The sequence below is a fragment of the Camarhynchus parvulus genome, chromosome 1A (genome assembly GCF_901933205.1).
Source record: "Camarhynchus parvulus chromosome 1A, STF_HiC, whole genome shotgun sequence".
NCBI lineage: Eukaryota > Metazoa > Chordata > Aves > Passeriformes > Thraupidae > Camarhynchus > Camarhynchus parvulus.
In genome coordinates this window covers 24,187,980-24,212,251 of record NC_044586.1, presented here as the reverse complement: position 1 = coordinate 24,212,251, position 24,272 = coordinate 24,187,980, and the positions used below count along the sequence as shown (strand labels likewise).

The 24,272-nt window shown below is 47.7% G+C and overlaps 1 protein-coding gene across 2 annotated transcripts; it reads left to right on the top strand.

Annotated features, from left to right (window-relative positions):
- Positions 1–156: 156 nt before the first annotated feature.
- Positions 157–14,964, top strand: LOC115910207 (suppressor of cytokine signaling 1-like). Of its 2 annotated transcripts, none has more exons than XM_030960160.1 (3): positions 157–199; positions 10,094–10,212; positions 13,420–14,964. In XM_030960160.1, exon 3 carries the CDS (start codon positions 13,486–13,488, stop codon positions 14,167–14,169), a length of 684 nt encoding a protein of 227 aa, XP_030816020.1. In that variant the 5' UTR covers positions 157–199; positions 10,094–10,212; positions 13,420–13,485; the 3' UTR covers positions 14,170–14,964. The 2 variants fall into 2 exon arrangements, with proteins under 2 accessions (XP_030816020.1, XP_030816019.1); XM_030960159.1 differs by having other exon boundaries at positions 168–389.
- Positions 14,965–24,272: the final 9,308 nt, after the last annotated feature.

Below are 24,272 nucleotides of genomic sequence, written 5' to 3'. Positions count from 1 at the left end.
GTGGTGGAGGGAGAAACCCCTCCCCTTCCCCTCCCCCCGTGGCTCCTTCCTCGGAAAAGAAACATTTTGGGGGTTTCCTCCCCTCCTACCTCTCCCCTCCCTTCTGTGCCGCTCCGCTCCCCCCAGCCGAAGCCGCCGCCGCGGCGCCCGCCCGCCCCGCGGCCGAGGAGGGCCCGGCGGGGCAGCCTCGCCGCCCCCGGTAAGCCGCGCACCGGCCCCTTTGTGAGCAGAGGGGCCGGGGGGGGATGCGGAGCGGGGCCGCCTCCGTTGGGCTTCGGGGCGGGAGAGCGGCGGGGGCCGGGCCAGGCAGCGCCGCTGTCGCCCCGGCACTGAGCGCTCGCTCGCACCGGAGGCAGCGCCGCCCGCCCGTGGCCCCGGAGGTGCCGAGAGTAAGTTGTGCTGCGTTAACTGGAAACGGCCTTTTTGCGGGGCGGGCTGCGAGGAGTCAGTCTGTCTGTCCGTCTGCCTGTCTGCTCCGATCCCCCCTTGGCTTGCGAGGGGGTGCAGTCCCCGCTGATTTGGCTCCTGGGGGTGTTGGGGCCGCTCTTGGCTGGGAAGAAGGAGCGTGTTGGGGCTTGGGGGGCTTTTCCCAAGGAGTCGAGGGAGATTTGGGGTGCCGGCATCTCGCTGCCGGTCTTGAAGGAAGCCATGTGCTGTACTGGGGTGGCGGCGGGGTGCTGGGAGTAGCCTGGGAGGCTCCGCGGGGACTGTCCTGCTGTCAAGGTGTTCTTCACGGCATCAGGACAGGGAGATGTTTCTTTTAAAGTGAAACCTGCAAATTATGTAATGTCTTAGATGGGTCTGTAGGGAAGCAGCCGCGCAGGTCTGGGTAACTTGGTCTTCACAGCACTTCTTTCACATAAAGCACTGGAGAAGCGATGCTCAGAGTGTTACGCTGAGTCTTAGCTGGAAAAGGGAGCTGCCTGCCAGAAGTGAAGGCGTTACAGGGAAGAGGGGTACTGTGAACCGGGGGTGTACATGCCTGTTTGGGGTTGCCTTGAAGGGCGGAGAAACTCGCCGTCCTCCAGACCTGGCACAGTCAGAACGCAGCCTCACACCTGCCGTTTCTCAGAAGATCAGTGCTGCGCGCCCATGAAAAGCCTCATCGCAAAGGTTATCGCTAAATCCTCCTTCTTTATGCAATCTGAGTCATGGTGCTCACAGCCATGCAGGATCCGCTACTCACTTTTTCCCACAAACACGGGCGCTGTTACTGAGAATTTTGGAATGGTTACCGCGTAAAACCTCAGCTCATGCTACTCTTAGGTTTCTCTTTTTTTTTCCTTTTTAAAAAATTTAGTTTAAGTGTATATTACTTCTTGCTTAATAGAAGCTTGGAAACAGGATCTGGATGAATCCCAGAGGTAGCTGAGAACTCAAGAATGCTAAGTTAATGTCCCTGGCTTTTTTCTTCTCCTGCATGGTGAAGAAGGGGGATGTGGCTTGACCATTGTTCTGGAAAGTTGAGGGTAAAGAGTATTGTTAGCAAGCTGCTATTTAGGACTATGTGGTCCAGACAGTGCCATTTACTAGTTCTAGTCCTTGCAGCTCTCAGAGAATTTAAATGAAAAACCCAGTCACATGTTGACCATACTCAACTCTGTAAAATGGGGTGGAATCGGAAATAACTAGTTTCCTGATGTTTCATTCTCTACTGACTGTGTCCTTAGGAAGGTATGCAAGCATATCTTCTTTCTCCAAACAACTGCAATTCAGATGCTGTGTGAATGTCAAATGGCCCATTCAGTCACAGCAGGGCAATGGTCATGTGCTTTAAAATGGTGCACATGCACAGAAGTTTGTTAGACTGAGGCTGTATTATCACATAGTTGCTTTTAGTTGAATCAAGTTACGACGAAATGTGGCCAGTTGCTGCAGATGAAGCCAAGCTTTGTTTCTGTGTTCATGAGTGATTCTGCTGGGTATGTGATTTAAAACATAGTTGTTGAAGTATGGATTCTTGTTCCCTTCAGAGGGGACGGCTCTTGGGCACAAACCCGGCTCTTGGGCACAAACCCGCAGGATTACTGGGATGCCAACCTCCCACACAAGTTCCCATCTTTTCCTGAGTTAAACTGGGATCTGGGCCTTTGTTATTTCTGTGCTCCTTGTTAATATTCTGTATGTTGCATGTCCTTTAATAATCTGGCTTATCACTCACTTAAATGTGGGGTTGAGTGGCAACACAGGGGTTTTCTGTAAGATTGTGTTGGAAGGCACAGGTAAACTGTGCTTGAGTCCCCAAAAATGGGCATAGAGGAGCACTAGGGAGAGGCTGAGCTGCTTCAGATTCTTCCAGGTGTGTGTCTCTGTCCCCACTGTGTCTGCTCAGAGAGGGCCAAATTCAGTTTCCAGATGACAGCTTCAAACATGCAGCCTCTTGCCCTCCTCAGTCCAGCTGGGATTTCTGTGAAGTTGGTGGTAGGTTTGCGCAAGGATAGAGCTGGGGCTGGGTGGTGTAAATTCTTAATTGCTGTCACTAATACTGTGGTTGCATTGCTGAGAAACAAAGGAGAAAATGTGCCTTTAGGGCTGTGTTTTTTCCCTTGTTTCTCTTTTTCTCTGTCCCCACTGGGAACGTTTTGCTCTTTTCTCCTAGTTTTTCCCTGCAGCTCCTTGCCACCCGCTCTCCCCTTGCCACCCACAGGCTTCTCTGTCCTGATTTCTTCAGCCTTGGTTTGGTCAGCAATAAAGAGATAGTGCCAATACTTAAATATGACATCATTTGGTTCGGGTTGATACTGTGGTTAGATTAATAAAAGCTGTGGGGAGGTGGTGTGTTCCTGAGCTGTTACTCCAGGCCGCTGCAGACCTCAGCTAGTGCTGCTTGCCAAAAGCTCACAAGATGGGAGAGGAAGGCACATGCATCTCTGTAACTTAAGATGTGGATGGTGTGAGAGCTGAGTAAGCCATACAGGACCCATATCTTTTTAGAGAGTAAAGGTGTTAAGCGTGTATGTCATTAGGAGGCATATTTATTTAAAATAATGCAACTAAATGCTACATTCCTTAGATCCTTGATTAGGTGTAAGTAGAGGCACAGGCAGGTATGATAGCAACTTAACCCCTTTATCCTGTCAGTCTACTCCATTACAACCTACTCTTCTGGTTTGCATTTGTGCATATCCTGCATCCTTTTGCCTCAGTAAGGTATTTATTAGCTCACCATTTTGCTGAAATCAGTCTCAACCTTTATAAAAAAAAGGTGCAATGCTATTTGATGTAGCAGGATTTGGCGACTTTGTGTTAATGAGTGATCAAAATGATGAGTAGAATTCTTCCCCCTCTCCCCTCACCAAGTGACAGGTTTCAAGTTAAGATTTTGAAGTGAGAGGTGTAGAAAATCCTACTTTTTAAACTTCTGGAACTCAATGCTTCTGCTCAATAGGTATTTAATAGTGTAAAAATGTAAATTCAGTTTTAGTAGAATGGCTAAATGCTGGTTTGTGTTGTCTTTGGAGACTTCAGAGCTGCCCCTTATTTTCATCCTCTTCAGTGGAGAAAAGGTCTGTGTGCACTCCACAGGAAATGAGTGTCTGATACAGGCTCGCAGGCTGCACATTTCCAAGAACCGCTCTCAAGGTATTTTGATAATGCACATTCTCTCTGCCTTCTCCCTTCCTGCTCCTCGTGCACTTTGTGTGCTTCTGCTTCTTTGCAAACACTTGCAGAGTTGAGGGGAAGAATCAAACGGTGCCACTGTTAAGTTTGCAGATGGGCTCCTTTAGCTTTGTACTGGAGCAGTGGCTGGCAAAATTGGGTTAAGCTGGCAGCATTCGGTTGCCTTTGTTGCAGAGAGTTTTTGTCCTTCCCCTCACTCCCTGCAAATGCTGAAAAAAAATTTTGACTTCAGACTGTGACTTGTGCAACGAGGGAGTTTTTGTGTGTATGTGATTCTGCAGTTCAGAAACAGTTTGGATCTACTTTCGTACTTCCTCAGTAGCAAAGTTTATTTGGAAACTTAGGCTAAAGCTAAGAAAATGAGTGTGGCTGTTAGCAGTTGGAAAACGCCAGAGATCTGCAATCTGTACTGTGTAGCTGGGCTTCTGCACATCCTGCTGAAGGCCCCTTGCTGAAGCTGAGGGGATTCAGCATAAGTTTGCCTCTGTTGGCACACTAGTGGTGATGAGCACAGGTTTGATTGTGCAGGAATGGTTTGTTTATGCTTTTTGACAGATCACCAGTATTGTTCTTTATCCATATTTTAGTTCTACCTTGTATTCTGGTGAGATTCTGTGGTGTGGAAGGAGAGAAGTTGGAGCTGGAGAAACATTTACTGCTTTAGCAGTAAAGACTGAAATCTGCTGTTTGTGTCGGGTGCATGCCGATTTTCACGTCAGCAGATCCAGAGAAGAGGTGCTGTTCTTTTTAGTCATCAAAGAAAGAGGAAAATGTGGATAGGGCTATTTTAACTCTGCAGCAGGTCCATAGTTGATTCCTCATATTGACTTCATGCGCCCTTGTTTACTGCTTCAGTTTTGCATGAAGGACATTTATGCCCTGTGCTGGGCTCCCCTTAGTGTTATGTCAGGTTTGAATGGTTAAGAGATGTCTTAAAAAGGTTTTGCTCAAAAATCCAGCCCTTTACTGCTAGATTCCTGTGCCTAAGGTCTGCTAAAGCATGACGTGGTGGGTACAGCATAGAAACAAAGCAAAGACATTTGAGAGAGAAGAGAAATGAGACTTCTCAGATCAGCTCTCTCACTTTCCCCAGTCTACATGATTGGAGTTTTTCCTTTTATGAGTTTTCAAATTAGTTACTTTTCAGTCTTGGTCACCTTTGAACTTCCTCTCATCTGGTTTTCTGAAAGAATACAAAAAGAATGTCCTGATCTTTCTCTAGCATCCTCTTGTATATATATCTGCTCTCTAAACTGAGCAAGAAATTTCTTTCTCCAGTCTCTCTCTGTACAATTACGTGTTGTTTCTTATTACCCATCTTTAGGCCTATCCTCTTTGTTTCAGCTCTGTATGTTTTTATTTCAGGTAACTAGAACTGACTGTATTCTCTCAGGTGGTGACATTACTGTTACGTTCCCATCCATTTTGCACCCCCCCAGTCCTGCTTGCCTCTTGGTTTTTAAATGACTGCTTTTGCATTCGGAGCTGGAGCTTTCCTTAATAAACCTTCAGCACTGTTACTTGGCTCATTGGTCAGCTGCACCACTTAATTTATTGCTCTTGAAAATATAGACCCAGCTGGTTTTTATACAAGCCTGTGTGCATTTGCATGTGTCAGGACAGAGTCCTGCCTGACCTCCTGCTGCTTTCCTGCTGACGAATTTTTAATGACCTCTGACTTCTCTGTCCTGCAGGGAGTGAAGTGATTTTGTCACTGTTTACCCTGGGAAGGCAATGGAGAGGGCTCACTACATTTTGAGTTGGCTGCCTGGATTTAAGTGACATAAGGTTGTGAGCTGCCTGCTGGGGAGCAAAGTTAGGCCTTGGGGGTGTTGTGGGTAATGACAGCTTGAAGATGGAGAGACAATTCTAGGGAAAGACCTGGGTCAGCCTGTGAGTTTGCACAGTCATGGGGGAGGGAGCTGCTTGCATAAAAGATGGGGGAGCCTTTGAGCTGCTTGTACCCACCAGCCTGTTGAGAAGTGAGGTGGGGCTGCTCTGCAAAGTGGGCTGAGTCAAACCAGGGGGAGGATGCAGTGACTGGGAGGGTGGCAGAGAGGTGACCAGCTGTGCAAGGGCTGAAATGCTTTGGTTTTCTCCAGCCACCCCTCTTCCACCTCCCATTCACCCTGTGGCATGACTGCCCCTTGTCTTCTGCCCATCTGCTGTTACAGGTCCTGGCGTGCTGCTGGCTCTTTAGCTTGTGTACCATGTCTTGCTTTTTGACTTGCTTTGAGGAAGTACAAAGTGTGTCCTGTCATCTGTTGCTTCTTCAGGTGTCATCTGCCTGATGGGGAACTCTGCCTGGGGGTTGGCTCTCCTCCCACACCAGGTAGCCTTGTGCTGCTCCTGCTTTAGCAGCACATGTCAAAAAAAGTTCCTTCCGATACTTGCAGCCCTCTGGCAATTGCTAGTGCAGCTGATTTGCTTGAGAGAACACCTCTCTTTGTATCTGAGCCATCCATTCCAATTCCAAATCTCCAGGTATAGTCCACCGTGCCCAGCTGGCTTTCTGCTTTAATGTCACTTTTCCCTGTCTCTTCTGATAGAGCACCCTCTTTTTTCCTTTCAGGTTAATCATCATTAAATACTGGGAAATCTCAACATCCTGTGCAAGAAAAAAATAATACCTGCTTGCTTGTGTAACTTTTCTGCAGTGTCCCTGTCCCCACTAGCTAGTATCCCAGTCAAATGAATTATTCCCCCTGAGGTTTTCTGTTTTTGATAAACTGAAAATGCCATATGTTTTCTGGGTTTTGTTTCGTTTATCTTGGCCACCTACTGTCCCAGTTTCATAACAGCCATCCTCATATAAATTTGTTCCCTGCTGTCAATAATTTATATTCCTTTATATTGGCTCCTCCAGGATTATTTTTTCATCTTCTGAAGGATTATTGAGGTTGTAGAGAGATTTGAATAGGGACTGTGGTTTTGTAGTGTGTGTGTTTGATGTCTCTGATGCACAGCAGAAGCCCTTGCCAGCTGTTGCACCTACAGTGATACCTGCAGTGTGATCTGTATTGTCCCCAAAGCCTGTCCTCTTAGCCAGGCAGCATCTCTGTGCCGTCATTTGTGGGAGGTCTGCATGCTCTGTCACTTAAGATTTCCTAAATAACCTTTCATGACTTTTTTTTTTAAATTCTTTTTACTTTTGACTCTCAGGACTAGTTTCTTTATTTTGTGTGTTGGAAATCCCCCACTATAAAACTTAGTTTTGTGGTGTGTCTGTGGTTTCTGACCCTTGCCCTTTGCTCTGAAGGCAGAGTAACTCGTGCTGAGTAATGGCCCCTCACATCTTTTGAAGCTGGTCCTCCTGAAGAGCCAAGGCAGGGTCTTTCCCTTGTCCCCCTGTGCTCCTGTTGGCTAATCATCTGGGACTCCTCTAGCAGCATAGCTCTGGTAAGGATTCTGAACCAGCTTTAGCTGCAGACACTGCTAATTCCTTAGAGTTAGCTGCTTCTTTGAATTCCTTTCCAGCTCAGTGTGATGGTTTTGATAAAAAGCCAGACCACTGATGGCTTTTGTGTCTCAGGATTTACTCATTTCCTCAAACAGGGTTCTGGAACAAAGTCAGTTTAGTAGAGAGAGGCAGAGGAAATGTACCTGTGCTGCTGGTCTGGGGCTGGGGGGAGCTGGTAATGCTGAGGGGCCATGATGGGTTGGAGGCAGCCCTGGGCATCGCTACCCCCTTCCCACTGATCCCCCTCTCAGCAGGGAGATGGGACAGGGCATTTCAAGTAGGGAGACACAAGGGACTGCTGTTATCTTGGCTTTTCTTCTTCCTCCTTGTGTCCTCTGCCTGCCTCCTTGTTTCTGCCCCCAAGGTGGGGAGAGCTCCAGCCACCTTTCCAGAGGGCTGCCTCCCTAGCCGGTGTGTGGGGTGGAGGGAGGGATGGCAAGGCAGCAGCACAGATTCTGTGTTCCCTGGCCAAGCACAGGACTGAGGTTTTGTGTAGCTGTGCAGCACTGACATTCACAGGAATGGCTGCTCGCTGTGAAACTGCAAAGGTCAGGAGCAATGCCGCTGGGCTTCCCTCACTTACCAAAAATGCTGTTGGCCAGAGGCAAGCAACAACTCTCTGCTTAAGCCATAGCAGGATAGGCTCAGCTGCAGCTTTGGAACTTAGTAGTAACTCCTCCTGATTTCCTTTTTCTTCTTGTTTCCCCAGTTACAGGAGAAGGCAGAAATAATTCAGTCTTCAGTAGAAGATGTCTTTGGCAGAAGTCAGATGGTAGTTTTGGTAGTTTTACTTGCTGTGGAATAAGCTGTAGTTGCTTGTGGCTACTGCAGAGCAGCCTCTGAGATCAGGGAACTGATGAGGCTTCTCTGTTCTGAAAAGGCAGGATTACAGTTTCACACTGGGCTATTTAGATGAGGAGTAGGCTCTTTTATTTGAACGAGTTTCTGAAAGTGCATAGTATTGAAAATGGGACTCTAAAAATGGATGTCTTTCTTCCAGCTCCTTCAATTAGCTCAGTAAAGACAATTGGTTTTTCCTTTAAACTTCCACCTTGTTGGGTTTTTATTAACATGTGTCATGGAGAAACCAAAATGCTTGCAGACTTCCCTGCCTTGAAGAGTATTTGGCACAGATCACACTGTCTTGTGGATTTTCTTGGAGTAAAAACCTTTCAGCCCCTATCAGCAAAGTGCCATATTAATTCAGAAAACGTGTCATAGAAAAATATGTTAAGAAGTACCAAATACTAATATCAGATCCATGCAAAGTTATTTGTGGGTTTTGAAGTATGTTCTCCAGACCCAAATGTTGGGAAGTGCTTGATAAGACAAGTGTTCTTGCAAGGTGTACAGCTGCTGATTCCCAGAGCCTGCATGCAGGATCTTCCTACACTGTCTCTCTGCTGTGCAAAATAGGAGCTGCCACAGTGTGTGTGCTGCCTCAGCTTATTTAACTAAATATTGCATCCTTGGATGCTGGTTGTATAGGGAAATGCAATTTTGGTTTGGGGTATGTATGTGTGTTGTGGTTTGGTTTTTTTCCCACATATTCTCTCATGTGTCAGACATAATGGCACCTTCACATCAAACTGCCATGGCATAAAAGATAGAGGGAACTGCAATGTCTCCAAGGCCTGCTTTGTCCTGGAGAAATTGGCTGTGATTAACACTGGTCCTCTTGGCTGAGCTGGGCCACATTCTTCCTCTAACCACAGCTCCCTCTGTTCTCTTTGGCATGTCTGTCTTGTGCATCTCCTTTCCCTTTCCCCTCCATGATCCTTTCTGGATCAGCCCTGGTCTCCTTGGCTGTGGCAGGGTGCTCGTGGCAAGGGGCTTTGGTGTGACCGTGCACCGTGGCGGTGACAGCGCGGTTCAAACTAGTGCCGGTGTGTGGCAGGCGGTGGCGGCCTGAGAGCCAGCCTGGCCTACCATTAAAACCCAGTGCTGCGTGCTTGGCTCTTACCAGGGAGGTTTCTTCCAGCCCTTTGCTCAAGCTTTCCTTTGAAACAGCCTTCCCAGCCACAAATCAGTGGGCAGCACATTTCTGTGGGATGCAGACATGCAAAGAAGCAATGTCTGCTCCGGCGCTGCTGCCTGGAGTAGGGACGCTGTCGCAAGGCCTTGCAGGGTACGTTAGGGAGAGCTTTTCATAATCCCAGCCTCCCTCTAACTGCTCTGGCAACTGCAGGGTTGATATCTGGGAGATGTCAAAGCCAAATGGAGCAGTAATGGGAAAGTGTAATAATGGGATGGACCTGCAGTTTTGCTGGTGGCAAGTCAGTGTAGCTTGTGGGGTGTGTGCCCAGTTCAGACTGGGCCGGGGAGGATGCAGAGAAGTGCTGTTACATGGGTAGAAGTGAAGCTGTGCAAGGCCTGCCTCTGAAAGGTGTGCAGAAAGCTGGGATTGTTTTTTCAGCTTGCTGATGCATCCACTGACAGACACGTGATTGCACACATGGTGGTCTGCAGCTCCACCAGGTCAGTGGGTTTACTTTGCCATCTGCAAGGTGAGGAGGAAAAGTTTGAGAGCTGGGGAAGCAGACCAGAAGAGATTGGGTCAGAACAGATTGGGTCACAGTGAACAGATACCTATGTGGTATCAAATTAGATAGTCTAAATGTTGTGGTTTGTATTCAGAACAAGTTGGGACTTTGCTGTTCTGAATCCTTAGGTTTATTTCTGTTGCCATCATCTCTTAACATTTGGGTTTTATGATTCCTGCTTTCAGAACATGATGGCAACTTTATGGTCTTTCCACTTGTCCTTGGGCCACCTGTGAGCTGCCTGGACCTACTCAGCTCATGGCTTTGTAAATAGCAATAATAACTACAACAGCAACAGTCTGCTGTCTCTGTTGCTATCTGAAGTGCTGTATACGTGTTTCTACAGTAACACAGATCAAAGAGATAGAGACAAACAACCTGTCCCCAGATTTGTTGTATTTTAGATCCACATTACAGCAAACTAATGGGCTTAGTCACCTGCTTGATGGATGTTTTTTTCTTTTCAAAGGATGGATTTGCTCTTAAGTAAAGCTGTGCAGAAACTGGGAAGTGCCACATCAGAGCTTTTGAATTTGGACCACTTGCAGTCCTGACATTCAGAAACTCATCCCTATGGGTGGCAAAGAGGTAAGCTTTTTCAAGTGTCCTAGAAGAAGAGTGTGAGGATGCCTCATACATCATAGCTGAGTACTTGAGGCTGATGTTGAACATGCCAGATTTGTCAAGCCCCAGGGTGCAGGGCTGGCTTGGCTGACACCACACACTGTGTACAGTCCCCCTGGTTTACTAGAATTGTCTCCTTATATAAAACACCCTGCCTTGCCTGGGTCATGAGTGAGGAGGAAAGCAGAATGCCCTGTGTCAAGAACACTTATTTTGAAAAGCTCTTGAACTTGCAGTAAATCAGAAAGTCTGGGGAACCTTATCCAGCCTTTTAATTAGCAGGACACCAGCTTTTTAGGACATGTTGCTTTGGCTGCAAGCATTGTTCTGACTTGCAGTAGAGAGGTAGTAACTTGTTTGGGTGTTGGGGTTTTTTGGAAGGGAAAAGAGGGAAAGCAAATCATGGTGTGACAAGTCAGCAGAACTAATTATGCATGTGTGTTTTATTACACCCCTGGCTTGGTTTATTCCTAATCCTGGGTCTGCACATCCCCCATGATGTGGAGGCTGTGTACGCCTAGGACCTGTTGAGCCATTAAGACCTTAAAGGTAGTATCAGGAAGCACTTGTAGGGCTAATATTACTGTAACTAATGCTGTGCTGCAGGCCAGGCACTTAGCTCTTGGAAATGGGTCACTGAAGCTAAACAAATTCCCCCCATCTCAGGCTCTGACCTATATGTAGATTTCAAACCAAGTGAACAAATTGTCAAGGTGCTATTTTTGCATTTACTTTGAGTTTGAAATGATGACAGTCTCAGTTCTTAGTCAGTCAGATTTCTAGTAGCAGTGGATTTTTCTTAAAGGACTTGGGTGAATGACTAAAGGTTGAAAACTGGGAAAAAACAGTTTGGGTTTTTCTTCTGTCAAATAGAATCTGCAGCCCTAAACAAATTATATATTTGTTGTTATTTTTAAAACTAGCCTGGAATTGAAAGACAGCTGCCTGCTTCTGTTTTTGTGCTTGAATTAAATTTCAAACCTCGACCCATGAAATTGGCAAAATTTCCATTTGGACCCAAGAGAAATTGCTGTTTAGGAAGGTTCTTTATCACTGCTTTTGAAGCTATAGCCACAGCCCTGGAGGCACCTTGCAGATGACCTTTGTTTTCTATAGGAGCTGATGTCAGAGGGCTGTGTAGCTTCCTCACCCAGCAGAGAGAAGGAGGAGAGGGACAGAGATGCTGCAACTCCTTCTGGTGCCTTCTATGCTGAGTTTTCAGTGGTGATAGATGGCCCTTGTTGCTGTAGTGGTGACTGTGTTTGTTTGCATCCTGCTCACTAAATCACCAACACATAAGATTTATTCTGACTTGCTGAGTAGTCTGAGCAGCTTTCAACTGCTGCTTTTTTTTTCTTTCTTTTTTTTTTAATGGAAAAGAAAAAACCCAACTTGATTAACTCCTTCCCACCCCTCCCACCTTTCTGTAAGCATGGAATTTCCCTCCTGCTATGAAACTATGTAGAGGACAGGATCAACAGCACTCAGAACAGTACCAGGGACATTAGCAGCTTGTGGCCTGCAAATCACAGGGCTATAAGCTGGATAAGCTTCCCAGGCTGCTCTTGGAAAGGATGCTTAGGGCTCCATATATGAAACGTGCCTGGCAGCTACATTTTTGGTATTACTATTAAGTATTGAGAGAGATGTTAGACTAGAAAAGATGTCTGTGGTAAGGTGCTGCCAGGCACATGCCTGCTCTCCCTAACTACTGTGCTCCTGTGAAGGAAAGATGTGTGTCCTCTCCTGGGGCGCAGAGCGTGGCCACCAGCATGGCCCCCCAGCTGGCACGAGCACCAAAAGGAATGTGAGGCTTTTGAATAGCTGGCAAAGGGTGTGAGACAGGGGAACCTTGCAAGGAGCTAAGCTTAACTTGAAGCTCTCCCTGCAGAGCAGGCCCAGCACAGGTCCCTGCACATTCCCTGGGGGGCTGCCTGCCTGATACGAGCCCTGAGCCCCAGTGCTCTGGCAAGTCTGTGGTGGGGGAGGACTGCTGGAGATGAAGTGTGTCTCTTCCTCTGCTGCAGGCTGTGCCAGCACTCTGTTCTGCTCCAAGCATGGCTGTGCTGTGAGTGAGTATGACTGGGTTAATGGAGTATGTCAAGGGAGCGAGGGCAGCATTTGGCAGCGAGCTACTGACTTGTCAGGCCTGGGGAAGTGGTATGTTACAGCTCAGCTTCTCACGTAGAATGAGCCTCTGGCTTAGGGCTGTGGGTTTTTTATTTGTGCCTATACAGACACACACATTTAGAATATATATTTTTTTAATATAATTGAAATGACTTGGATGGCTGATGGCAACACTGGGTTCAGAAATTTGCATTTCTGAAAACAGCCTGGTGATAACACAAGGTGCAGGAGATGAGCAGGGTCATGACAGTACATTAGAGGATGGTGACTGGGAGAGGGCAGCATTGTCTGCAGGCAGGGGGAGTTCTTCTTCTGGAAGAAACAGAAGAGTCTGGAAGGGCATCAGCAGTGCCTGGTACCAGTGTTAAGTAAACTCATTCAAGGTAGTTTCAGCCTTGAAGTTGATGTAACATTTCTTGAAGAGGTCTTGATCCGAGACCTTTGCTTTCTCTTGACATAGTGAAACAGGCATGTCTTGGGACAAGGGAGTTGTTCCTGGGATTTTGTGAGAAAAGTTCACACCTGTCTTCTGCTTTTGCTAAGTCCTGTTGTCAATCTTTTTGTTGGAGAAAGGGTTGGAGAAGTGTGAGGAAACCTTGCTACCTTTCACTGAATGACAAAGTAAATGATACTTTCCTCCTTTAGGAAATCTTTCCCTTTTGATTTGTGGTGTCATTTCACCTTTTCAATCTCAAGGCCACTCTGAAGAGTCCCGAATGTCTATCAGAGGGAAATTTTGAAATATTGAGATCTGCTGGGTTCAAACTAGCCTGCTGGAGGGTGTGTAGGAGCCCTTGGCTGTGAATCACAGAAACCCAATGGGTGCAGAGCTCTGTAAGGTGCCACCTTGTGCTGGTGAGGACCCAGCTGGAGCCCTTTCCACATATATATCCTTGGTTTTCCCCACAGCTGGGGGTCGGTGACATGCAAAAGCTCCTTGGTACCCTCTTTGGTACTCGTGCTGGTCTTTCTCCCTTGGGAAGTGTCTTCCCCAGGCTGAAGAAAGTATTGGGTTTGCCTCACTCTCCTTCTGTCCCGCAGGCTGGATGCAAAGGAGGAAGCATGGTAAAGGCAGCATCTCTCCAGGATTCATGGGCTCTTTGAGAGATGATCAGAGGGAGGCCAGATGACCTGCACAACACACAGAGCACTGTTTCTCCTCTGCAAAGGCAGCATCGGAGCGTTCTCCCCAGCCCCGCGCCGCCCGGCTTGCCCGATCGTTTCCGGATGTTTCGCAGCTGCGAGTGGGAAATCCTGGAGCGATCCCTCAATATCCTCCAAGCCAGTGACTTCTACTGGGGCCCCTTGTCCGTGGGGGAGGCTCACGCCAAGCTCCAGCGGGAGCCTGTAGGCACTTACTTGGTGCGGGACAGCTCGCAGGGGAACTGCTTGTTCAGCCTGAGCGTGCGGATGCCCACGGGGCCCGTCAGCCTTCGAATCTCTTTCCAGGAGGGCTATTTCCGCCTCAAGAACTGGTTTTCAGACTGTGTGGTCCGGCTGCTGGAGCTGGTGGTGGCAGGGACCCGGAACAACCCCTTGCACTTTGATGAGATGGGGGGAACGCCCCTGGTCTTCTCTGAGCCCTTGTGCCGGAGCCGCCGGGCAGTGCCCACGCTGCGGGAATTGTGCTGCCGGAACCTCCCTGCTGGTGCCGCGACAGAGGACAGAGCAGGGCTGGGGGACTCCTTGGGAACGTGTCTGAGGGAAGAGGTGTTCTCACCCCTGGACAGAAAGGGAGGGTCAGAGGGGAGCATTGGCCCCAGCCCCTCTCTGTCCTGGGCTAGGAGATGATGGATGCATATGGGAGACGAAAGGAGATGCCTCTTTTATGGCTATGCTGGTGGGATGTGTGCCACACCAGTGATGCTGGACTGGCTGCTGGGAGAGGAAGGGGGAGGGCAGAGGGAGCAGAGCTTGAACCCTGCTGTGTGGCTGTGACAGATGTGTCCTCATACATACACAGTGAGTGTGACTTTCCCAGATGTGCCTGGGGTAAAGCCAGACCTAAAGAGCAGAAATTGCCACTGCCACCAAGTCTTGGTCTTTGCTCTATTTATAACTTAAAAGCTTCGGAAAAAGGTGAGCTGCCCATCTTCTCAGGTCCACCCTGTGTTCTCTTCTACCCCAAAGTGCTTGAGCTCATTTCTGCCTCAAATCTGCCCTGGTGGAGTGCAGCTGAGTCCAGTCCCACAGCAGTGCAGCTTGGACATCGATGGGCATGACCCTTGTGCTGACCCATGAAGCTGTGGTGGAGCAAGAGCATGTTTCACTCCTTGCAGCACGAATGTTGATGCCTGTTACTTCAGAGGCTGGTGTTTGTGCCAAGTGAAACCATTGCAGCCATGCATACATGCAGCTTCACTGGCTTTTGCATTGCTTTATTTGATTGGATTTTGGAGAGTGAAGATGGGTTATGCTGTACTTCAGGGCATGCCATTCCTGCAGAGATAACCCTGGTCTGGAGAGTTGTATCTGCCCTGGGAGGGTGTGAAGAGATGGGATCCTGCACCCTTTCTTAAGCTCATGTGATAGTGTGCTGCTGCCATCTGTCGAGCATCAGAAGATGTTTTGGTTTTGCCTCTGAAAGGCAAGGAATTTTTTATATAAAACTTCTAAAATTTTAATAAAATGTTTATATTGATTTTTAAAAGTCAGTGAATACTTGGTGATAACTTCATTCCCCTGTAATGTTAGAAGCCCAGTTAGTTTAGTGTCCAGGCTTGACAATCAAACTGAAACTGAATAAGTGCATTTCTCATAAAGAACGAAAGCAGAGCATAAATGAGTGGTCCTAGCTGGGAACATTAAACTTAAATTCATCTTGTAGTGTAATGTAGTGAAGAATTTTCTAAACAGAGAATACTTCTGAAAATCTCAGCCCTACATTTTTTGGATGTTTTTTTAGTACCTCAAAATTTGTACTGAGTGTTTGAAAAAAATTAGTAATTTAAGATCTTAGAACAGGGCACAGCATCAGTGAACTTGAACTGGTGAGTATGAGTACAAATGGGAGGAACACAGTTGGCTTAAATAGGGTCATGGTTCATTTCAGGGGTAGTCGGTATGATGTCTTCAAAATAAGTGATTGAAAACAGCTACATAAAAGAAGAAATTCAGATACTCTACAATTTGAGCCAAACTATTTTATAGGCTGCTAAACATCTGTAGCTGGGCAGAAAGCCTACTTTGCTCATGCTAACTTTCCTCTTCAGACCTGTATGGAAGAAAAAAGCTGAACAGGGGAAGAGAGTACACTGAATTTGCTCTGTTGTCTTCAGCTGTTTTATCTGAGGAACTGAAGTGTGTGGTCAGCACAGAGAGAGATACAGGCTGTAATTCGTCAGAGGAGCCTAACTTAGACACTCTGAATTATTCTCTGGAGGGCTTTGTTGCCCTGCTGGCAGTGAGGTGCCTGGCTGCCCATCTCAGGGCATTGGCTTATCAACCAAAGTAGTTAGATAAGTGTCAAGGAAGTGATGATCTTGTCCTTGCTGCGTGCTCCTTCCAGCTGCAGGGAGGCCAGAAGCAGCTTGATGGCCCTGCAGCTACTGTGTCTCAGCCCAGTGCAAAAGCAGGAGCTGGGATTGTTCATTTCTGCAGAGTGCGTGCCCTGGGGTGGCTGACACGTGGGCATAGTGTTGCTTGCTGCCAGCATCTCAGGTGGCTCTGGGACTGTTCCCAGGCTCTTGGGTGAAGGCCCTGCCTCAGCAGGCTCAGCCACACAGCTGCCCTCCCTCTTTGCCATGGAAGAGTGGGACTGGATCTGCTGGCCCAGGCATCATGTCCACCCCTCGATCCTTTGCTTTCTTGAGGTGTCTGCTGAGGTGCCTTGGCTCCCTTCCTGCCTTCGCTTCAGAAAGCAGGGTGGTGGAGGAGCAGTATAATTTCTTCCATGTTTAGAACTGAGCACAGGAATGCTTCTGTTTTCTAGCCACAGTTATACCTCACTGAGGGAAGAGCTTTCTGGCGGTATTGCTCTGACCTGGCTGTGAACTGCTCTCATTTGGCCGCAAATGAGCATCTTGGGTTGTGCAGCTGGGGGCTGCAGAGGAGCCCTATTTGCAGCCTGGATTGCACTTTAGGAAAATCACACCATGGGAGAAGGAAACAGTTTGCATTTTAATAAAGTCTACTTTATTTTGTTCCTTTTTTTTTTTGTTTAATTGCGCAGCAAGCACTTGTCTCAGTCTTACAAGTAAGTCAATTCCATGCAGGGCTGCAGCGAATTGATTTGAGATCTGTGGATGAAAAGCAGTGAATTACTGCCAAGCATTGTTATACTGAGGAAGTTGAAAGCACATCATGTGTGAGTATCCTCATTATTCCCAAGGAGAGGTCACTCTGCAGATCAGGATTGGTGCAAGAAAGGAAATCAATGTAGAAAGAAGAGGAAAGTGAAAAGTGCATTGGCTGAGGCAAGCATTAGAATCCTTCATTCTCTGCTTGGATGTTGGAAGAGAAACCTTTTTCCTTCAGCTCTTGAGAAAAAAGATGTACAAAGCAAAAGGGTAAGAATTTATTTCCATGGGGTAACACTATCCTGCTGCTTTCATTAGAGTGGGAGATATTCACTTTAATGACCCTGCCTCTGAACAGGTCCCTCTGTCACGTAGGAGTAGCTCCTGGTGGTCTGTATCCAAATGTTTCTTTTGGTGGCTCCTAAGGGGACTTAAAAAGAAATTGCAAACTTCCTCACAACCTCTTGAGCACCATTTGGGGAATAGAAAAAAATTGTTTGCATTTTTATATGTTATGTTATACATTTCTCCAGCTGACTCATTTCACTTTGTCGAGGAAACTTACGCAGGCTTTGCAGATGGTTTTTTTCAAGTGTTCTTCCTAACAGCAGAAGTTGAAAAGTTTAGTGCTTGTGAGAGGGGCTTCCTCTACCATGCTGTGAAGGGCCTGGATCTCAGTCCCAATATGCTGCAGGCATCCAGCAGGAAACTGCTCTTTGTCTGCTCCCAACTAGCTGTCCGTTGCTAGTGCTCTGGGGCCCCAAGAGTTAATTTCCCAAAATTCTTCACTGGAACTTGCTAATAACTTCCATATGTACCCATGTGTGTGCTCAGGAGGGGCCCCACAGCCATCAGCTCTTGTAATAATACTTGATTACCTCTGACATAAAGGTCTGTATGTCGTTAGGGATCAGGATTCACAAAAATTCACAAAAAGACAAAAGTTTGTGCAAAAACACTTTAAAAATGTATTAACATTTGGTCATCCTCAGTGATTGGGAAATGAATTCTTAGGTTGTCAAGCTTCAAAATCAAGTCTGTGTACACACAGGATTGTGTGTAAGGTCTCAGTTTTGACCCTTACCCTGATGTCCCTCTAAAAATGTGTATTTAGTCTTATGTGTCATTAGTCTTTAAGTGTGCAAAACCCCTTAATTTACAACACACTTTGGCTAGGGAAATGTGATGGGTTTGTCTGATGGAGTTCGTTTTGCCCCAGTTCCTCAGATGTTTGGCATCTGTACAATTAAAACTGCACGCACTGGAGCTTTCTGCCTGCCCTGTGCCATTCCCTGGTGCAAAGGCCAGGCTGCTGAGGGCAGCCTTCAGAGAGAAAGCAGGTGTCAGAGGGAGAGGGAGATGTGGCAGAGTCGCTCTGAAACTCCTGATGCCTCCCTGCAGAGCTGCCTGGGTCTTGGCAGGCTCCTGCTGCCTTCTGATCTCAGCTGGGGCTGGCAGAGCTGAGGTTTTGATTCAGGCAAAGCAAAGTACTTCCAAACGTTTCCTGTGCAAGGGCTGGCTCAATAGTAGGACTCTTCAGCCAGAAAAGAGATGGCTGAGGTCTGTAGCAGAGATCTGTAAAACCTAAATGCTATGGAGTAGGTGACCATGTGTTTTCTTAAAAATCCAGGGAGGCTTCTGATGAAATACTTCAAGACTCAAAAGGAGACATTTCTTCATGTGACGTATCACAGCTTAAGCTGTGGAAATCCCTGCCACAGGCCACCAGCAAGGCTAACCTCTGTGTGGGTACAAAAAGGGATTAATGGTGATTGATGGAGCACCTCTGGAGGAGGAAAAGCAGTGTTGGAAAATAGGGGAGAGGCAGGATCCAGGTGGACCTTTTGAGTTCTGTGCCTTGTGGAGCAGACCTCTGCTATGGCAGGAGTGTGGGAACAAGGCAGCCTAGGCTCAGCCTGAGGCTCAGCAGCACAGGGGGCAGCCCAGGCCAGCTGAGCCAGTGGCTTGGTGAGGGACAGCTGTGCTGAGCTCCCAGAACTGTGCTGGGCCTCTCGAGACAGAGGGCTCTGCACCTGGCAGACCTGTACACCCTCCCTGCAGTGCAGCTGCGTGCCCCAGAGTTTGATGGCAGCCCCAAAGGGAGCAGCCCTCGGGCGCTTCTTCCCAGCTTTCACAAGCAGAAAAATTGGGACACCCATCTGATGCCTGGAGGCAAGCATCAGCACAGGCTGAGGATAAAAACATCACCATCATTCAGAATGAGTGAGGGAACCTGAATTGTCAGCTGGGGGCACTGGGGGAGGCCGGCATCAGCCCGAGGTGACGGCTGGTGGGGGCAGAGCTGGGGCCTCCCAGCCTGACTAACTGCATGTCAGAAAGGAGCTGCAGAGCTTTGAGAAGCAAAGCACTAGGCAGGCTGCTAGGTTCATCCATCCCAGAGCAAATGACTTGCATACACTTTTAAATATTTTTGCCTCCTCAGCTACCTGCTTTCCCAAGACACCACCCTTGCCATCAGAGCTCTCAATCTTTGAGCTGGTCCCAGATGCCACTGAAATCAATGACCAGATTATGTTCCTCTCTGAAGATTTTGGATTAGGCCTCCCTGTTTTGTCAGGCTGATGTGAGCAAAATGTGGGTTTTCCACACTAAACGTAATCAAAACAAACCCTGCTCCCACTGGCTTGTGCAACAAATCATGCTGGGGGAATTGCTGGCATTCGGCATGATTAGCCCAAGTGCAGATGCCTTCCAGCTTGTAAACAATAGCCTAAAGGATTGGAGAGGATCACAAACAAAGCACTTACGGAGAAGACAGCATTTTCAAAAGGGACTTGAGAGCTTATGTCCATTGGGGGTTTGTCTTTTAAAAATAAACTAGAAGTAAACAAATTGACAGAGACGGCTCTGAAGGATCTAGGAGAATGAAAGTGAGGAGACTGGATATAATACACCAAAAATTAAGTAGGGGAAAACTAGACAGGGCTAATGGGTCCTCTTAAACTCTTCAACAAGATGTCCCACAGCCTTAGGGATGGGCAGACATTAGAAAACTCATCTGTCCTTGTAAATGAAGCCAGATGGGATATGTAAGGGTGCAGGAGAAAACCCTTCTTCAGTTCACAGGACAAAAAAAAAATCCCTAAAAAGCGGTGAGAGGAACAAACAGATCAGGCAACTTGTGCTTGTTTTATAGTGGTTTGGTCTGAAAGGGACATTCCCTCCTCAAACTGCAAACTAGTGACAAATTGCTGTGATTTTCAGACTGAAAACTGTCCAAGTCACGTCAACCATAGTTTTTGTATTATGCTTTTAATTATTTTTTCTTAATCTCATTTTTATATAGGGTTTTTAAGTATGGGCTGATTATTTTCAGTTATGTCTCATTTCTCCTGGCCCTGGCAGAGTGAAGCAGCAAGTGCCCAGCTTCACACTCAAGAGCTCCTGCAAGGGGACAACAAGGTTCGTGGCACTGATGGTCACTCATGTAATGACATGGTGAATGGCAGTTGCAGCCAGAGCGCAGCAGCATCTCTGTAACTGAGATGGTGTTGCAAGGAATGCTAAAAACAGAAAGATGTGAGCACCCTCACGCTTTCCCTGTTTCTGTGTGTGCTGGAAACACGCAGCTAATCCCTTTGTTTAAAAGGTGCAGGTAGCAGCTATGCTGATCACAGAGCATGAGGTGTTTGCCAGGTCCTTGCTGCCAGACTTTCAGTGCATCTTGAGTTGTTTTGGAATCCATGGAATCTCAAGCCTAGAATAATACAGGTGCAAATCCAGGCGTTCCTGGTAGTATCCAGGCTCCATGTTGTAAGTGCTTCAGTACTGCAGTTGTACCTTCTGCAGTACTGAGTTAGGAAGAACTGATGGTTCCTTTTATCCTTGGTCTTCTGTAAGGAGCTCTCCTGGGCATTGGGATGGGAGAATGGGGTGGTGGAGAACATGAGCTGCAGATCTTTTCCTGCTTTTCCAGACTGTGCAGGGAATCAACCAGATATGAAGGCAAGTCTAAAGTACGTGCTGAGATACCTAAAATAAGCCATGCAAACAAATCAGTCGTATGTTATCCAGATGGGACTGTTCAAATCCAATAATAGCAGTAAAGTGCTCCTGAACTCTGCAGAGAGAAAGATTATAGAAGGATCAGGTATAATTATAGTGCCTTATTATTACCGTTCTCATCATTCTTTCTAACAAAGCTTTTCAATAGGATGGAAAAACTTCTTGCAGGAGATCCTAATGTGTTTGCTGGCACAAACATATTAGGAAGGATTTTTTCATTCTTCCCTCCAAGGCTGTTCAAGTCAGCCCCTCTAAGTGGCATTACAAAATATCATAATGATCTATACTATCTTTCAGATGAAACCTTCTTCAGCATCTCTTTATGGCCTTGACTGCAGCAAACCCTTCTCCAGAAACACCTCAGTGTTGCTACCTCTAATGAAAGCACCAGCAAAAATTCCCCTGTACTGCTCTGATCCTTGCTTTGATACAAGCCCTTCCAAGCAGGGTTAAGCAATAACCCTTGAAATGAAATATTAGTGTCTGCAAGTGGCTTGTCTGTGTACTGCTCCATGTATTCTACCTGGAATATAGGTGGAATCATTCAGCAAAGATTCTCTACTTTGGAGAAAGTCATAGAGCTGGAGGTATATATCTGCAAGGTGTTCTCCCCTGCCCGAGTCCCATCCCCACTGAACACCAGCAGTGCTTGTTAGAAAAGTCCAGGGTTGTCAGAATCAGACCACAGGCAAAATGGGTGAGGGAAACACACATCCTTGCCTGCAGGTTGGTCCTGTGGGCTGGCACCACTCAAGAGAAGGAAAACAAACTCCTGGCATTTATTCAGCAATATCCCTTCCCAGATCACTGCAGATCCCTGGAAATACTGCTGTAAGAGGAGCCTGACAGTGCAAGGGAGCCAGCTCACCTTGGAGGCACAGGCACACAGTAGCTCTGAAACCCAGCGTGGACTTCCCAGGGAGGGGATTTTTCACAGGAGGGAAGTCCCAGGCAGCACTTCCACTTCTGCAGCTCCCCCAGCCTAGGGAGCAACTTGCTGTGGGGAAAAGCTGTCGGTGAGCATGTGAATGGTAAAAACTCTACCAACACATCCTGTTCTTAATCTGCAGCACACCCTGCATTGCCATCCTCATGGCCCTGATTTAGTGAGTCCCTTGCACCTCTCTCAGCTTGGGGACATGCCTGTACCTGTGGCAAGTGTTGCAGTGCAGGACAGCATCTCTCCCAGGCTCCATGGCTCCATGCCCTGCTCACCTGCAAGTCCCAGGCAAACCAGGAGGAGAGGCAATGTGGTTTGAACAGATGCAGCAGGTTTGGAGGGGATGCATTAGGTTTATTTCTTGGGCTGGGGGGAAGGGGTGATCTGCTGAAATGGTTCTTTCTCTTCTCATCTCCCCTGAGCACCTTGGCAGAGCCTTGCTCTCAACTCAATGAAAGTAGGGCAGAGTCTAACCACCATTTCAAGCTGTCTGTGTTTTTGGATTCTGGGTAACTGTGATCTTTATCTGTTCCTAGAAGAGATTTAAACAACTTATAAACCACAACTGGGCAGAGATAATAAAGGAAGCAGTACTGGGATGGGGAAGGATTTCCCCGGAGTGTACAGAGTGAGGGGAGCAGAAACCGTGGGCCCAGCTGTGGTAGAGGGTCTCAGCATGGTGGAACACAGAGGTGATGCCTTAGGGAAACCTCAGCAGTATTAGTAGCTAGGTATAAAATGAGGGTAAATGTATATACATGCATATTTTTTTAATATTTATATTTATATGTGTAAAGAGCAGGTGGAGATACAATTAGTCACAGATGTCTGAACCCTGCTGTGGTATCTATATAGTCTCAACTCCATGCACTTGCTCCTATTGAGGTTTGTGTCTCCATGCAGACAGGATATGCTTCCTCTTATACTCCAGGGTTTTTTGCATTTCTCATTTCTGTGGGACTCACATCTGTCATCATGCAGTTCTCCAGGGAAAGGAGACCTCCTTCCATTGGAGGGGTTGGAGGGGGCTCAGGCTCAGTGCCTTACCTCCAGGCCCACAGGGAGGTTCACAAAACCCCTCCCAGGTCTCCCCATGGCCTGCAGCAGCCTTGGATGCTCCCAATGCACTCAGCAGTGGTCTGTAAGGGTTTGAAAAACAAAACCCAATGATGTTTCTCTTGCATAAGGTCAAAACTACAAATCCTTGTCCTGTAGTTCTGTCAGCCAGGAATGTAGACAGCAGGTGGGAAATTCAGGGGTAGGGAGGAAAACAGAATGAAACACATTTCTGTATTGGCAAAAATCCTAGCAGAGATGTGGTTCTTCCAGCACATGTTTTTGCCAGGATCCTTTATTTAGTTTTCATAGCCAGAATAGGGCCTGGTGGCAAAATTATGTTTTTCCACCCTAGGAGGGTGTGCTATTACAGCTGTATCAGCCTGCATATTCTCCACAGTCCACAATCAAAGCAAAGTTGAGGAATTAATAGAAAGAAAAAACAATATATTCACTTGCCAATAAGATACTTAGCTACTTAATCCTTTCCCAGCTTTCCTCCTGGGAGCTGGCAGAAGCCTGGAGTGCATGAGGAAAGCTGTGCCAATCTAAAGTGGGGTGTGAGTGCACTCCAGTGTCTGCTGTGAGGGTCCATGCTGGTCCCCAGGGTCACTGCAGCTGTGCTGCCTGTTCTACTTCCCAGTGTCCTGAGCTGAAAAGCTCCTGCAGGCTGAAGAAAAGGTCCAAATAGAAACCAAAAAATGGGAAGACATTAAAAGGAAAAAGAAAGAAAAAACAAAAGCCAGGAAAAGGGAGAGAAAGAGCAGGCAAGGGAATGAGGTGGTTTGGGTGAAAGGGAGTGCAGGGATTTCTTGAACAAGCTCAGGGGGAAGGAGCTTAGATTTGGAGTCAGCTGTGGGGCAGGCTTGGGTACCTGGGGGCAGCCAGAAACTGTTGCCAGGCTGCAGGGAGCTGGGGTTGGCACAGCTGGCTGGCTCCAAGCAGGGCTGAGGCCCAAGGAGTTTTCCTGCACAGACAAAACCAGAAGGGCCATCTGGCGAGGCCATTGCTGGCAAGAGCCAGTCCTGCGGCTCCCGTGCAACTGCTGCCATCTTGTCCAACATGATCCTCCCTGTGTGTGCCCTGCACAGCATATCCAGCGCCTGCCAAACTTGCCTGCCTGCCCCCCTTCACCCCCAGCAGGGGGGATGCACAGCCCTTCACTCAGGACAGTTTCAGAGCCTGATGTGCACACCTCAAGGCATGCCGCTGGTGAGCAGGGGCTCAGGAGCTCCTGTTTTAGGAGAGCACTGCTGGCAGCATGCCCTGCTCTTCCCAGCATCCCACCCCCAGCATTTTTGCTGCTAATAGGAGAAAGTTTAGGCTGGCCTGGTCGTGGCATTGAGGGGCTGGTGACACATCCTGTGACCGTGGGAGGGCTGTGTGCCTGCTACCCCTGTACTCATGCTCCCATGGGGACTGTCGAGGTGTGTGAATCTGTGGCTGTTTGTGGGGACACTCCTTTGAGCCTGCCCCTGCTGAGGTAGCCACAGCAAGCTGAACACCATTACCAGCACCTTGACTAGCGCAGCATCACTGGTCACTGGGATGAAATAGGTACTTGGGCTTTGCTTGTAGTGGGAAGCACCCATGTATGGTGCCAAGAGGCCTCTGCAAGCTGAGAATTGTCATTC